General features: G+C 40.3%; 1 protein-coding gene across 7 annotated transcripts in view; it reads left to right on the top strand.

The window, feature by feature from the left end:
* The first annotated feature begins 12 nt into the window (after positions 1-12).
* The window catches only part of CEP76 (centrosomal protein 76), a 28,919-nt gene continuing 16,069 nt past the window's right edge, over positions 13-12,862 (top strand). Inside the window, exons 1-7 of one of the 7 annotated variants that reach the window (XM_002713549.5) lie at positions 13-290; positions 1,103-1,258; positions 2,283-2,358; positions 2,965-3,189; positions 5,215-5,400; positions 6,921-7,018; positions 9,248-9,376. In XM_002713549.5, coding sequence (XP_002713595.1) covers positions 228-290; positions 1,103-1,258; positions 2,283-2,358; positions 2,965-3,189; positions 5,215-5,400; positions 6,921-7,018; positions 9,248-9,376 — 933 coding nt within the window. In that variant the 5' untranslated portion in view covers positions 13-227. Of the gene's footprint in view, positions 291-378; positions 898-964; positions 1,259-1,672; positions 2,003-2,282; positions 2,359-2,934; positions 3,190-5,214; positions 5,401-6,920; positions 7,019-9,247; positions 9,377-12,862 lie in introns of those variants that run through there. The other 6 variants (XM_051852182.2, XM_070050512.1, XM_051852184.2 and 3 more) reach the window with 6 other exon arrangements.

Genomic DNA, 12,862 nt, shown 5'->3' with positions numbered 1-12,862 from the left:
GGTCCGTCATTATTTGAAAGCAGTTGGCGCCGCCAGCGCCTGGGTTCCCGCCCAGCTTCGGCCCTGACGCGGCGTCGCGCCCCCCCCCCGGGGAGCTGCGCGAAGCGAGCGGCCGTCGGTGCGGCTTTTGTGCTCCCGCTGCGACTAACGCTCCCTGGCCGGGCCGGGGTGCGCCACACAGCTAGGGCGTCCGGCGGGGAACAGCGGTGGAGGCGCTGGCCGCCAGCATGTCGCTGCCTCCGGAGAAAGCCTCGGAGCTGAAGCAGCTCATCCACCAGCAACTGAGCAAGGTGAGGGCGGCGCGGGCCGAGCTGGGCTCTCTTCGCTTGTCTTGAGGCGTCCCCCGCCCGGCGGGCTCTGGCTTGGGCCATCCCGGGCGCCAGCGCGGAGCGCGGGGCAGCTAAAGCTTCGGGTTTGAAGCCAGAGCAGCCTGGTAGCGGCGGTGAAAGGGAAGAAGGCGAGAGGGAGTGCTCATGAGACTGGGAGGCGATGGGACCGTTTGGGTGGTAGGGGGCAGCCGAGCGGTCTTCCAAAGTCACGTCGGATGTACTTTCAGAGCCGAGGTGGCTTTAGGGCGAGACGTGGGCTTCCTCGATCCGAGAGCCAGCAGCTCCAGCCAGCACAGCCCAGTAACGGAGGGGACGTGGCGGAAGGACTTGGTAGGGGCGCAGTCGCCTCAGGCCGGGGCTTTTGCGGCCCTCGCCGAGGGCGACGCGTGAAGTAACAGAAGTCGCGGTGCGTGCGCGCCGCACTGGCCGCCGGTCAGGGCGTCCGGGGTCTTGTCCGGGAGGACGGAGGACCCCAGCGCCTGAAGACGTTAGCTCCGACCTGCACAGCTGCTGCGATCCGCCTGTTCCTGCGATTCCATCCAGCATTCCCTATGGAAAGACTGATTTGGTTTGAGCGGGATTCCGGGGGGGGGAAGCGGTCACAAAAGTGGGCAGGCGGTAGACGTCATTTCTAGCCTTTGTCTCCCAGAGTTGCATCTCGTGGAAGCTGGCGGTGATTCTCACTCAGCTGTGGTAATGATGGCCCGTTCGCGGCTAGCTCTAGAGCCCTGACTCGAGGAGTAATGGCGTTGTCGTGCGGGTTTTGTGCGCAGATGGATGTCCACGGCAGGATACGGGAAATCCTCGCCGAGACCATACGCGAGGAGTTAGCGCCCGACCAGCAACAGTTATCAACGGAAGATTTGATCAAAGCCCTTCGACGGCGAGGAATCATTGATGATGTGATGAAAGAACTGAATTTTGTTACGGTGAGTACTCTGGGGTCTGTAAAGAACATGCCTGGGCGTAGTTACACTGTTGACAGGGTCCTTGGTGGGAGTTTCTCCTTTGAGCGAAACCACTGGAAGGCCCTCCTGTCTACCAGTGTCCTTATTTGCCTTGTAAGTTAGCTCTACCCTTGGGTAGCACACAAATAGTGTGAGTCAGCGAGATTTGGGTTATGTAGACTGTCTTCCTCACTCTGCAGTGACAAGGATTCTCTCTTGTAATTCTCTAGGTCTTTTAATTATGAATATACATATTTCAGTCACATTAGTTCACCATAAAACTGTTCTTTTTTCACTAAGATTGCCCTACAGTTGCTTTAGGTTAAGCTTATTTTTAAAATAAACACTCTTTGGGACTCCGATGAACAAATTATAAATGTCCTCAAGAAAATAATTGACTGCACAAAGACTCTCCAGTCTTTACCTACAAATAGGTCAGTAGTGAGATGCTGGCCTCTCAAGGCACCATTAGGAAGTAGGCCCTCTTTTGAAAATGAGGCAATAATGAAAAACTGTGACCTCAATACCTGGATAATATGTGAAAATTGGACAGACTTCATAATACATCAGGGAATAAGTATTTTAATACAGCATCCTTTTTTGGTTTTTGAGGTTTATGAACCCATTTGTTATAAAAATTGGCCTAATAACAGCTTTTGCTGTGTGAATGTCACTTCTTTATTAAAATCAGTAACTGTTGGAATTGTAAGCCAAGTGTTACATCAGGTATAGGGAAAGTTCAAGCTTGTTTAAGGTTTTCAGAATTGCTTTTTACATTCTGTGGATGGCATTCCTTGAAGATAATTTTTACACCTTAGTATTAGACATGAATAGTGACCAGTTGCATTATCTTTCATTTTCAGTATTTTGATTACACTATGAAAAGGGCTTTTTTGGGGGGTGGGAAGAGGGCCCTTATCCTGTCACCTTTCTGTTTGCTGTTTAGTGTCATGATTGGCATTTTCTTAATTTTTTTTTTTTCAATTTTTTTTTTTGGCCTTTCCAGGACAATGTTGATCAAGAACTCCCTTCCTCTCCAAAACAACCTGTTAGTTTTGATAGACAGTCAACATTAAAAAAAAGTATGTATCTGTTTTTTAATAATAATTCTGTTGTATAATGAATATTGATGTGCTGTAGTGTTTGGTATTTGATAGAAAACATTTCTGGTTTTTTCCCCAAATATTTAAATTTTTGTGGTTGGCCTAAAACTTAATTTTGTTTCACATGAAGTATATCAGAAAATTTAATGTGCAGTATAGTAGAAGCAAAAGCCAGCACACTGGTTTCTCATATTTTAATAATATACTTTATTTAAGATTGTACAGCCTTGTTATTTTAATGATAATTACCTTACAAATACATTTGCTTAATTTGTAGTTGCCTGAGCTGGTTTATGGAGGTGAAGGGAGATTTAATAAGCAGCTAATAAAAAGCAAACTATAGTAGACTTTGGGCCACTCTAGCTGGGAGAAAGTGGACAGAATGTAAACTCCGAAAAGAATGTCAGATTATGTATCTTTTCTCCCCAGGGTGCAAATGATTCTGGTATATAGTAAATTTGTTACTCTTTTTCTTCTTTTTTTAGTCTTTGATGTTATTTCTTTCAAGTTGTTGTATCCTAATGTCTTGATCACATTCCTTAAATTATTTGGCAGTTTCCTCATGTATATTGCTACACTTTACAGCTAATATTGATCCAACACGGAGGTATCTTTACCTTCAGGTTTTGGGTGGAAAAGCTTTCTTGGAACATCTTCAAGAACCTGAGCCTTTACCAGGACAAGTTTGTTCAACTTTTACTTTATGCTTACATTATCGAAACCAACGTTTTCGTTCTAAACCTGTTCCATGTGCCTGTGAACCTGATTTTCATGATGGCTTTTTACTTGAAGTACACAGAGAAAACTTAGGTAAGGAACGTAATAGTCACTTAATGGAGTGAGCTTTTATTAGGTTTTGTTGCAGAGTTGCTGTAACAACTTCTGCTGTTGGGAGATTTACAGATTGAGTCATTTGGCCTAGTCTTTTTATTTTTCCGCCACTCTTATTTTAACGACTTCTGTGCACCTTCTGCTTTATTCTGTGTTTGCTAATTAATTATCCCTAAACGATTATTACTTTACTCTTAATTTTGGTTCTTTACTAATAATCCTGTGAGATGCCTGTCATGTGCATGGTACTATGCTAGCAGGTGCTGAGGACATGAGAGAATGAGACATGATCCTTCTTGTATATGAAGGATGACTAGATTTGTGATGTTGTTATATTTCAAAGGTTTTTGTTTGTTTTATTTTGTTTTAAATTTTACTGGAGAGTTAGAAAGAAAGCCATAATAGTAAAGAGCTCCCATCTGCTAGCGGGTTTACTTCCCAAATACCTGAAATGGAGCGGGGGCGTTGATGTGGCTACAGCCAAGAGCTGGGAACCCATCTAACATGAGTGGCAGGAACCCAACTTTTCCTTTCTTTCTTTTTTTAAATTTATTTATTTACTTGAAAGTCAGAGTTACACAGAGAGAGGAGAGGCAGAGAGAGAAAGAGAGAGAGAGAGGTCTTCCATTTGCTGGTTCACTGCCCAGTTGGCCACAAAGGCTGGAGTTGTTCCAATCTGAAGCCAGGAGCCAGGAGCTTCCTCCAGGTCTCCCACGCGGGCACAGGGGCCCAAAGACTTGGGCCATCTTCTACTGCTTTCCCAGGCCATAGCAGAGAGCTGGATCGGAAGTGGAGCAGCCGGGACTCAAACTGGTGCCCTTAGGGGACGCTGGCACTGCAGCTTGGCCTGGACCAGCCCTGGCTATTGCAGGCATTTGGGGCAGGAAACCAGAGGATGGAAGATTCTCTCCCCTTCTCCCTTTCTTTCTCTTTCTCTCTCTCTTTAAAAGTACTTATTTAAAATATATGTTACTACAAAAAAAAGCCATCAAATATGTTAAGATTAATTCTTAAACTGTCCTTATTCATTTATCTTTAGAAATTATCACTGTATTATCAACACAAAACTGAAAGATTTAAGCTCACAGTTTAGCAATTCACCCCATAAATTACCTTTTTTAAAAAATACCTTGTTAGAAACACAGTGTAAAACAATTACAAGAATCATATATTATAATTCTTTTTTATTTGAAAGGCAGAGAGAGAGAAAGAGAAAGAAAGGGAGAGGGGGAGAGAATCTTCCATCCTCTGGTTTCCTGCCCCAAATGCCTGCAATAGCCAGGGCTGGGCCAGGCCAGGAGCCCAGAATTCCACGAAGCCAAGTAATAAGAACTCCATCAGGTTTCCCACAGGGGTGGCAGGGACCTATGTATCTGAGCCATCACCAGCTATCTCCCACGGTGTACATTAGCAGGAAGCAGGGTTAGAAGCAGAGCAGGGACTCAAATCCAGGTACTCTGATATAGGCTGCCGGTGCCTCAGCAGGCAGCTTGACCACTGTACTATAATGCCCGCCCCTCATAAATTTTGACATTACAAAAGTAAGTTACATATTCACATCTAAACTTCGACTTTCAGGGGCAGGAATTTAGCCTGGTAGTTAAAATGCCAGTTGGGAAGCCCACATACCATATCAGAATGCCTGGGTTTGTGTCCTGGCTCCACTCTCGAGCCTAGCTTCCTGCTAATACACCCCCCTGAGAGAAAGCAGACAGTGGCTCAAGAAGTTGGGTTCCTGGGGCTTATTAATCTATTTATCAAAAAGCACTGATATGGTTTAAGTAACTAGATTACTTGACAATTCCGCCAGTTTTCTCAGAAGCTAGTGATGGAACTAGGAGTGTACTTGTATTCCCAGGCTTGTGATATGCTTTCTGAGATATTACCAAATTAATTCTATTTAGTTTCATATATGTTTATTATTTAGTATATTTTTCAATAAAAGTAGTTTTATGTTGGCCTAACAATATGTAATATGATGTAACCTTCTGTTTATATTGTCAGGTGATGGAACTAGAATGGCTGATTCAACAACAATGTTGTCAATAAGTGATCCCATCCATATGGTGCTAATCAAAACAGACATATTTGGTGAGACCACTTTAGTAGCATCCTATTTTCTGGAATGGCGATCGGTTTTGGGCTCAGAAAATGGAGTGACCAATCTAACGGTGGAACTAATGGGTGTAGGTATGATGATTAGTATCACTGTTATCTTTATATTCATAATTTCTTCCAAAATTCATTTTCTATCTTTAAAATGGCTCTTAGACCAAGAGGAAAACCTATAAAACAGAATTTCACTGGAATTACAGTTGGTTTTCAGTCCAGTTGTAGTCTTGGGGAAGGTCTCAAAGAATAATATTAGTGTAGCACCTCACAGCCAGAGTAGCCTTAAAGGGAAAAGGTTTTTTTCTTTTTCAGGAAAGTCAATATAAAATTTTGAGAGTTTAAATTTTTTTCAAGTGCATTTTATTAAATAGAAAATGATAAATAAGATTTTTTGATACACACACATTACACATGCACCTAAAAAACTTCCTCATTCCAGCTTGCCCTGGAATTCAAATGCATCTCCATGAGTACTGATAGTTCTTGCAGAATGTAGAATAGATGTTCTCTAGTGAGGCTTGGAAGAGATGGCATCTTACTCAATGTCAGTATTAATGAATTACATTCTTTGAAAAGAAAGATTACATCTATTTTATTTACCACTGTCATCTTAGAATCTTTCAAACTTCCTGCTGTATTTTTGCTAATAAAATTAAAAAGCAAAATTTACTAATATTTAATGCCTAACATACAGTGGAATTTCTTTAATATTGAAACCTAGTCACAGAGTTAATTCTGGCCAGTGTACAGCATAGCCTTAGTTATTTAAATTTTATTATGTAAGTCCTGGAAAGTGGTTTTCCTTAAATAAAAAGAAGAGAAAAAAGTTTATTTATGTTTAGGATATTTGCTTTCAAAAAGATATTTGTTTGTTTCTAAAAATGGGCCTAACATGAGAATCACAGCAATGACTCAGAAATAAACTTGTACTGATTCACTAAAAAATAATAGTCTGGGATGAGGTATATTTTCTGGACCCTTTAAGTCCAGGTGTATATTGAAAATTTGTACTTACATGTGAATATAAGGGAAGGAGTAAATGGGGGTGAACGGGAGCTACCATGTGAAGGCTCCTAAAAGGTTTATGGAAAATGCATGTTAGGAACTATGCATGGATTTCACTTTTGTTTTGGCACCAAAATAAACTTATCTTTTAATTTCATTTTTCCATGAGTTTTTTGAAGTATCCTCATGTCAGACAGAGGATACTTTGTTGTTTTTGTCCCCAGAGAAGATGGGATGAGGTGTTAGCAGTTGCTTTTATTTTGTATTTAATGTAAATCTGGTGATATTATGCATTTATGGACGTTAAAAATTAAGAATTTCATATCCTTTAGGTCAGAAAATTTCCTTAAAATGTTTATTAGAAATCCTAAGAACATAATTAATTTCATTATAACTAGATGAAACTTTGTACAAAATAAAAACTAATTTGACATTATTTTTTAATATGACTATTAAAGGGAATGTTGAATTTTATTTTTATCCATATAAATAGTAAATCACCAAATTCCAAATTATTTTAATTATGCTTTCCTTGACTAAAATATACATAGTATTAAACTTCTGAAGTTCTAAATATTTATTTATATTTATAGGCACAGAATCAAAAGTTTCTGTGGGAATTTTAAATATAAAACTTGAAATGTACCCACCACTCAATCAAACCTTATCTCAAGAAGTAGTGAACACACAGGTAAATAATCCTGAGTTTTCCTTCTTTGTGTATTTGTTCTCATAGAAGTAGTTTTACCTGTTGATCCTAGAAATACTCTCAGGAAATTAACCAGATTACTTTTTAGAATAGCACTCAAAGATTGATGAAAGGAGTGAGAAAGAAAATTTTAAAGACAATTATTTTTCTAGGGTTGTCTGCTCTAGTTTGGGAAGCACAATGAGCATTTACTGAACACAAGAACTACAACATTAGAATTATAAAGCTGGCGGGGATAGAGCAGTATGGGGACAGCATCAGTGGAGGGGGTTGACCTCAGGTTGTTTTTACTCTGTATTCTCAGCATTTGACACTTCTGGAATGTTTATAGAGGCTTTCTTTCCTAATTCCCCTGTCTCTGAAGAATTACTTTCTTCCTGGGTCTTGTAAGATCAGCAGGTCTTTTCATCTCTGTTTAATTCTGGCCATTCTGTAGTTAGCAGGTTACAATTACTAGCTGCTTTGTTGGGATGGAATGATTCTCCTGAATTAGAAACTTTGGTCCTGACACTGTATCTTCACTCCATTCTGCCTCATAGTGTTTTTTTTTTTTTTTTTTTATGGTCCTGTAGTTACTTAGTGTTAGACTGCTAGTGCTTCTTCCCAAGGCAAGCAATATCCTGTCCTATTTTCCTGAAACTTCCTTTCTTCCTGTTACAAATTGTTCCTTTAATCTCTTGCCATCTGAACTGTGGGTGACATACATGTGTTATTTTTAGAAAGTTGGTGGAAAAATGGAATTAATTAAGTTGAAATTCATGTATAATTTTTTAATAATATGCATTTTTCATGATCTTGTTGAAGACCCTCATATGCATGGATTTCAGAATTTTTTGCACCCAAATAAACTTATCCTTTAACCCCATTTTCTACTAACTTTGAAGTATCCTTGCACATTTGAAACCATATATGAGAAACTTTGATATTACTCAAGTAGATAATCAAATCCATATGTGTACATGCATATACGTGTATGAATTTTAATCATGTTACTTATATAATACCTAAATTTTAAACATTTGGGTTCTTTTTTTGATGTAACTATTTTATTGACAAATGAGTTCTTAAGCTTAAAATTGTTTTTTAAACATTTTCTCGTGTTTCTTCTGTGATCCACTGAAGTATAAGTTTGTTGTAGTTCTGATATATAAAGTTTCTGATTTTGCAGATTTTCTCTTTAAAATTATACTGTTGATAAATTTTTTGTCAGAAATATTTATTGATCATAAACAGATGGTTAACAAGTGCTAGGCACTGTTCCAGAAACTGGAGATACTGCTTGCTCTCAAGGAGCTTAGATTCTGGCAGGAAGACAAGCAATAAACTAGTGTTAGGTAGAGAATTATTATAGGGTGAAGTGTGTGACAGAGTGGTTAATGGCAGGCTATTTTTTTTTTTTAATTTATTTATTTAATTTGAAAGTTATGGAGAGGCAGAGAGAGAGAGAAAGAGGTGTCTTTCATCTGCTGTGTCTGCTCCCCCAATGGCCAGGGCTTGGGCCAGCCTGAAGCCAGGAGCCGGGAGCTTTACCTGGGTCTTCCACATGGGTGCAGGGGCCCAAAGATTTGGGCCATCTTCTACTGGTTTCTCAGGCACATAAACAGGGAGCTGGATCAAAATGGAGCAGTCAGGATTCGAACTGGCACCCATATGGGATGCCAGCACTGCAGGCGGTGGCTTTACCCACTAGGCCTCAGCACAAGCCCCTGGAAGGCTTGGTTTAAATCAAATGATTGGGGTAGGGAAAGATCTGAATGCAGGAAGCAACCAGCTAGGCAAAGATTGGGCCTCAGTCAGCATTTCAGGTAACAGGAACCACTGAGAGCAAAAGGCCCTATGCGGGAAGCAAAACCCTATGTGTGGCTGGAGTGTGGTCATGGATGGGGACTGTAGAAAATGAGGCAGGGCCAGACCTTGCAGGCCTGGGCATATAGTTTGCAGTGTGGTGAAAGAAGATTAAAAGTGTTTTAAGCAAGGGAATGACAAAATATGATTTAATTTTCTATATTGAAAGAAAAATTACTCTGACTACTGTATAGAGACTTGATTGTACTGAGTACCTGTAGAAGTAGGGAGGTCATGAAGTTCCTACAGACAAGAGATGATGGGGTTCACATGAGGACAGTCCTGGAGAATCATAGATTTGCTACATTTGTTGTCCTTAGGCGATTGAATAGAGATTGAAAATGTATTTTTTTTTTTTATTTCAAGCTTGCTTTGGAACGTCAGAAAACTGCAGAGAAAGAGCGATTATTTCTTGTATATGCTAAACAGTGGTGGAGAGAATATTTACAGATTCGTCCCTCACACAACTCACGGCTGGTTAAGATTTTTGCACAGGTTTGTAAATTATGGTAGGAAAGCTTCATGCCTGTATTTGAGCTTTACTGTTATACATGTAAGTTTAATTTAATTATAAAGAGTATTCAGACAGATGAAAGTTTACTTGTAAAATAAATAATGATTATGTAATACTCTTATACTGAGTGGTATAATATAATCTTCTATTGTACTTTTGATTTTAATTATTGTGTTTTTAAACCTTTTTTGAATATATTTGATTTGAAGTAGTTGTTTAACTTAGAATATATCCTAAATATATATATATATTTATATATATATAAATATATATATAAATATATATAGAATATATAGAATATATCCTAAATACTTAGAATGAAATAATTAACCACTTCAACACTTTTATATGTAAGATCAATTTGTGTGTGTGTGTGTGTGTGTGTGTCTACTTTTGGAGCAGGGTGGGAATGGCAATTTTTTGAAGCAAACAATTTTATATAATAATCCTGTGTAACCAAGATCTCCTAGCCAGTGACCAGTAATTTCGCTTTGGTGTTTCAACAGTATGTCTCTGCCTCTGTTTTTCCCATTTTCTCTCTTTAACAAACATAAAATATATGACAAGAGTCGTATATTTTTGAAAACTTTTGAAGAACATTCAAATATTTTATATGTATTCAGCCTCATTTTGATGATTTTATATAATTTTACTTATTTTCATTTTTTGTTTGAGGGACAAACACTGGTTCACACCCCAAATGCCCACAACAACCAGACTGAAATCGCCTGGAACTCAATATGGCTCTTTTGTGAGTGTGGTGGGACCCAAATATTTGAGCCATCTTCTCGCTCTCAGGGTGACATTTAACAGGAAGCTGAGTTGGAAGTAGAATTGACAGGACTTGGACCAAGTGCTCCCATATGGCATGCAGATGTTGCACGTAGTGATTTAACTGACTAAATCATGGTGTCAGATGTGTGTTCTGTAGATGCTTTCATATCAGTATAGTATAGAATTACTTTGTCTTATGTTTGTAACTTTACCCTGCTTTCCTCCAGATTTTGGAACAGGCTAAAAATGGTTCAATTTCTAGTTGAGGAACTTGGAAAGAGTAGACTCTAGCTAGTGGTGGGAACAAAGGAAACGTCTCCAAACCTTCTGGCAGCAATGTCTGCTAGTACACATTGCATGACCAGGTAGGCGAGGAATCCAGGACCAGGAGGAGGGAAAGAAAGGTGGTGACAGATCAAAGAAGAGGAAAAAGTTGATAGGCTGCTGAGGAAATTATAGAATTGGGATTTTCTTCTGGGAAGTATTACTTCAACAAATTTCCTGTTTCTTAGAATTCATTATGGGCTGGCACTGCAGCTCACTAGGCTAATCCTCCGCCTGTGGCGCCGGCACACTGGGTTCTAGTCCCGGTCGGGGCGCCGGATTCTGTCAGCTCTCTGCTGTGGCCCGGGAAGGCAGTGGAGGATGGCCCAAGTGCTTGGGCCCTGCACCCTATGGGAGACCAGGAGAAGCATCTGGCTCCTGCCTTCAGATCAGTGAGGTGTGCCGGCTGCAGTGCGCCGGCCGCAGTGGCCATTGGAGGGTGAACCAACGGGAAAGGAAGACCTTTCTCTCTGTCTCTCTCTCTTAAAAAAAAAAAAAAAAAAAAAAAAAAAAAGCATTATGAGAAGATTTGAACCACATAAGGCCATTTTGTCTCAAATTTTTTCTTTTTTTTTTTTTTTTTTTTTTTTTTTGACAGGCAGAGTGGACAGTGAGAGAGAGACAGACAGAGAGAAAGGTCTTCCTTTGCCGTTGGTTCACCCTCCAATGGCTGGCGCGATTGCACTGATCCGAAGGCAGGAGCCAGGTACTTCTCCTGGTCTCCCATGTGGGTGCAGGGCCCAAGCACTTGGGCCATCCTCCACTGCATTCCCGGGCCACAGCAGAGAGCTGGCCTGGAAGAGGGGCAACCGGGACAGAATCCGGCGCCCCAACTGGGACTAGAACCCGGTGTGCCGGCGCCGCAAGGCGGAGGATTAGCCTAGTGAGCCACGGCGCCGGCCTATTGTCTCAAATTTTTAACATGGAAGATTGTCAACTGGCCAGGCATTGCCTCTTTTCATAAACAACATGAAGGGTAGAGATGTAAAGATCTTTCTCGAAGATTGAAAAGCAACTCAGTTGTAGTAGAGTATATATTAAATTGTGCTTTTTGATTGATGCCTTTTCGGTTTATGCCACCTCTTTCCCCATACATAGAATAGGTAAAATGCTTATCTTACTTGGATTTCTTGAGTTGTTTCTTGCTGCTTCTTCCTGAACTCGACTATTTAATGAAATTAAGAAACTGCTGTTCCATTAGTTAATATAATTATATTAATTATATAGTTAATAATAGTTCATATATATGTAACTAATTATATAATTAGTCTCAAATCAAAAAATTATTATACATAGTCTGAAAAAGAATTTCCAGTACTTCCATGCTCCAGAGAACATAAGTTTACAGTACTGTTTTCTAGTAGAACTTCCTGTGGTAATAGAAATGTTCTGTATATAAAAGTACTTTAAAAAGTTCATGGATGGGGCTAGCATTGTGGCACAGCAGGTTAAGCTGCCACCTGGGATGCTGACATCCCATATGGGCAGCAGTTCAACTCCACTTCTGATCCAGCTTCCTTTTAATGCACCTGAGAAAGCAGCAGAAGGTGGCCCAAGTAATATTTGGGCCCCTGTCACTCACATGGGAGTACCAGATGGAGTTCCAGGCTCCTGACTTCCAGCTGTCCCAGCCCCAGCCATTGCAGCCATTTGGGGAGTGAACCAGCTGATGGAAGATTTCTTTGTCTCTCTATTTCTTAAATAAATAAATCTTAAAAAACAATTTCATGAAAAGAGCAGGCATTTGTTGCATCACAATGTTAAGTCACCATTTACGATGCCTGCATCCCATACTGGAGTTCCTGGTTAAACTCCTGGTTCCTCTGCTTCTAATCCAGCTTCCTGCTAATGTGTACCCTGGAAGGAAGCATATAGATGATGGCTGAATTGTGTGTGTCCCTGCCACCCACATGGGAGAACTATATTGAGTTAGCCCCTGGCTGTTGCCCAGCCCAGCCCTGGCTGTTTTGGCCACCTGAGAGTGAACCAGCAAATATCTCTCTTTCTGTCCTCTCTCTCTCTCTCAAATAAAAAAAATGGGGAAAAAAAAACAACTTTGGAATCCATGCATGTGAGGGTTTCTAAGATTCATGAAAAATCTATAGATTTCAAAATGTTCTTGTACCAAAATAAGCATCTTTTAATGTTTTTCGCAAACTTTTTGAAGTGTCCTCATGTGCTATCTACTATGTAGTCCCTATCCATGTATTAAGAAATCAAAATGTGGCTAATGTGACTAAAAGACTGAAATTTATTTCTTATTTTTTGAGACATAGAGAGAACTCACTGAATGCCTGTAACAGCCAGAGCTGGGCCAGACTGGAAGCCAGGAGGCAGGAACTCAATCTGGCTCTTCATGTGGGTGACAG

This window comes from Oryctolagus cuniculus, chromosome 10, assembly GCF_964237555.1.
Source record: "Oryctolagus cuniculus chromosome 10, mOryCun1.1, whole genome shotgun sequence".
NCBI classification, from domain to species: domain Eukaryota; kingdom Metazoa; phylum Chordata; class Mammalia; order Lagomorpha; family Leporidae; genus Oryctolagus; species Oryctolagus cuniculus.
The sequence above is the reverse complement of the archived record's forward strand: the minus strand, read 5'-3'. Positions and strand labels throughout refer to the sequence as shown.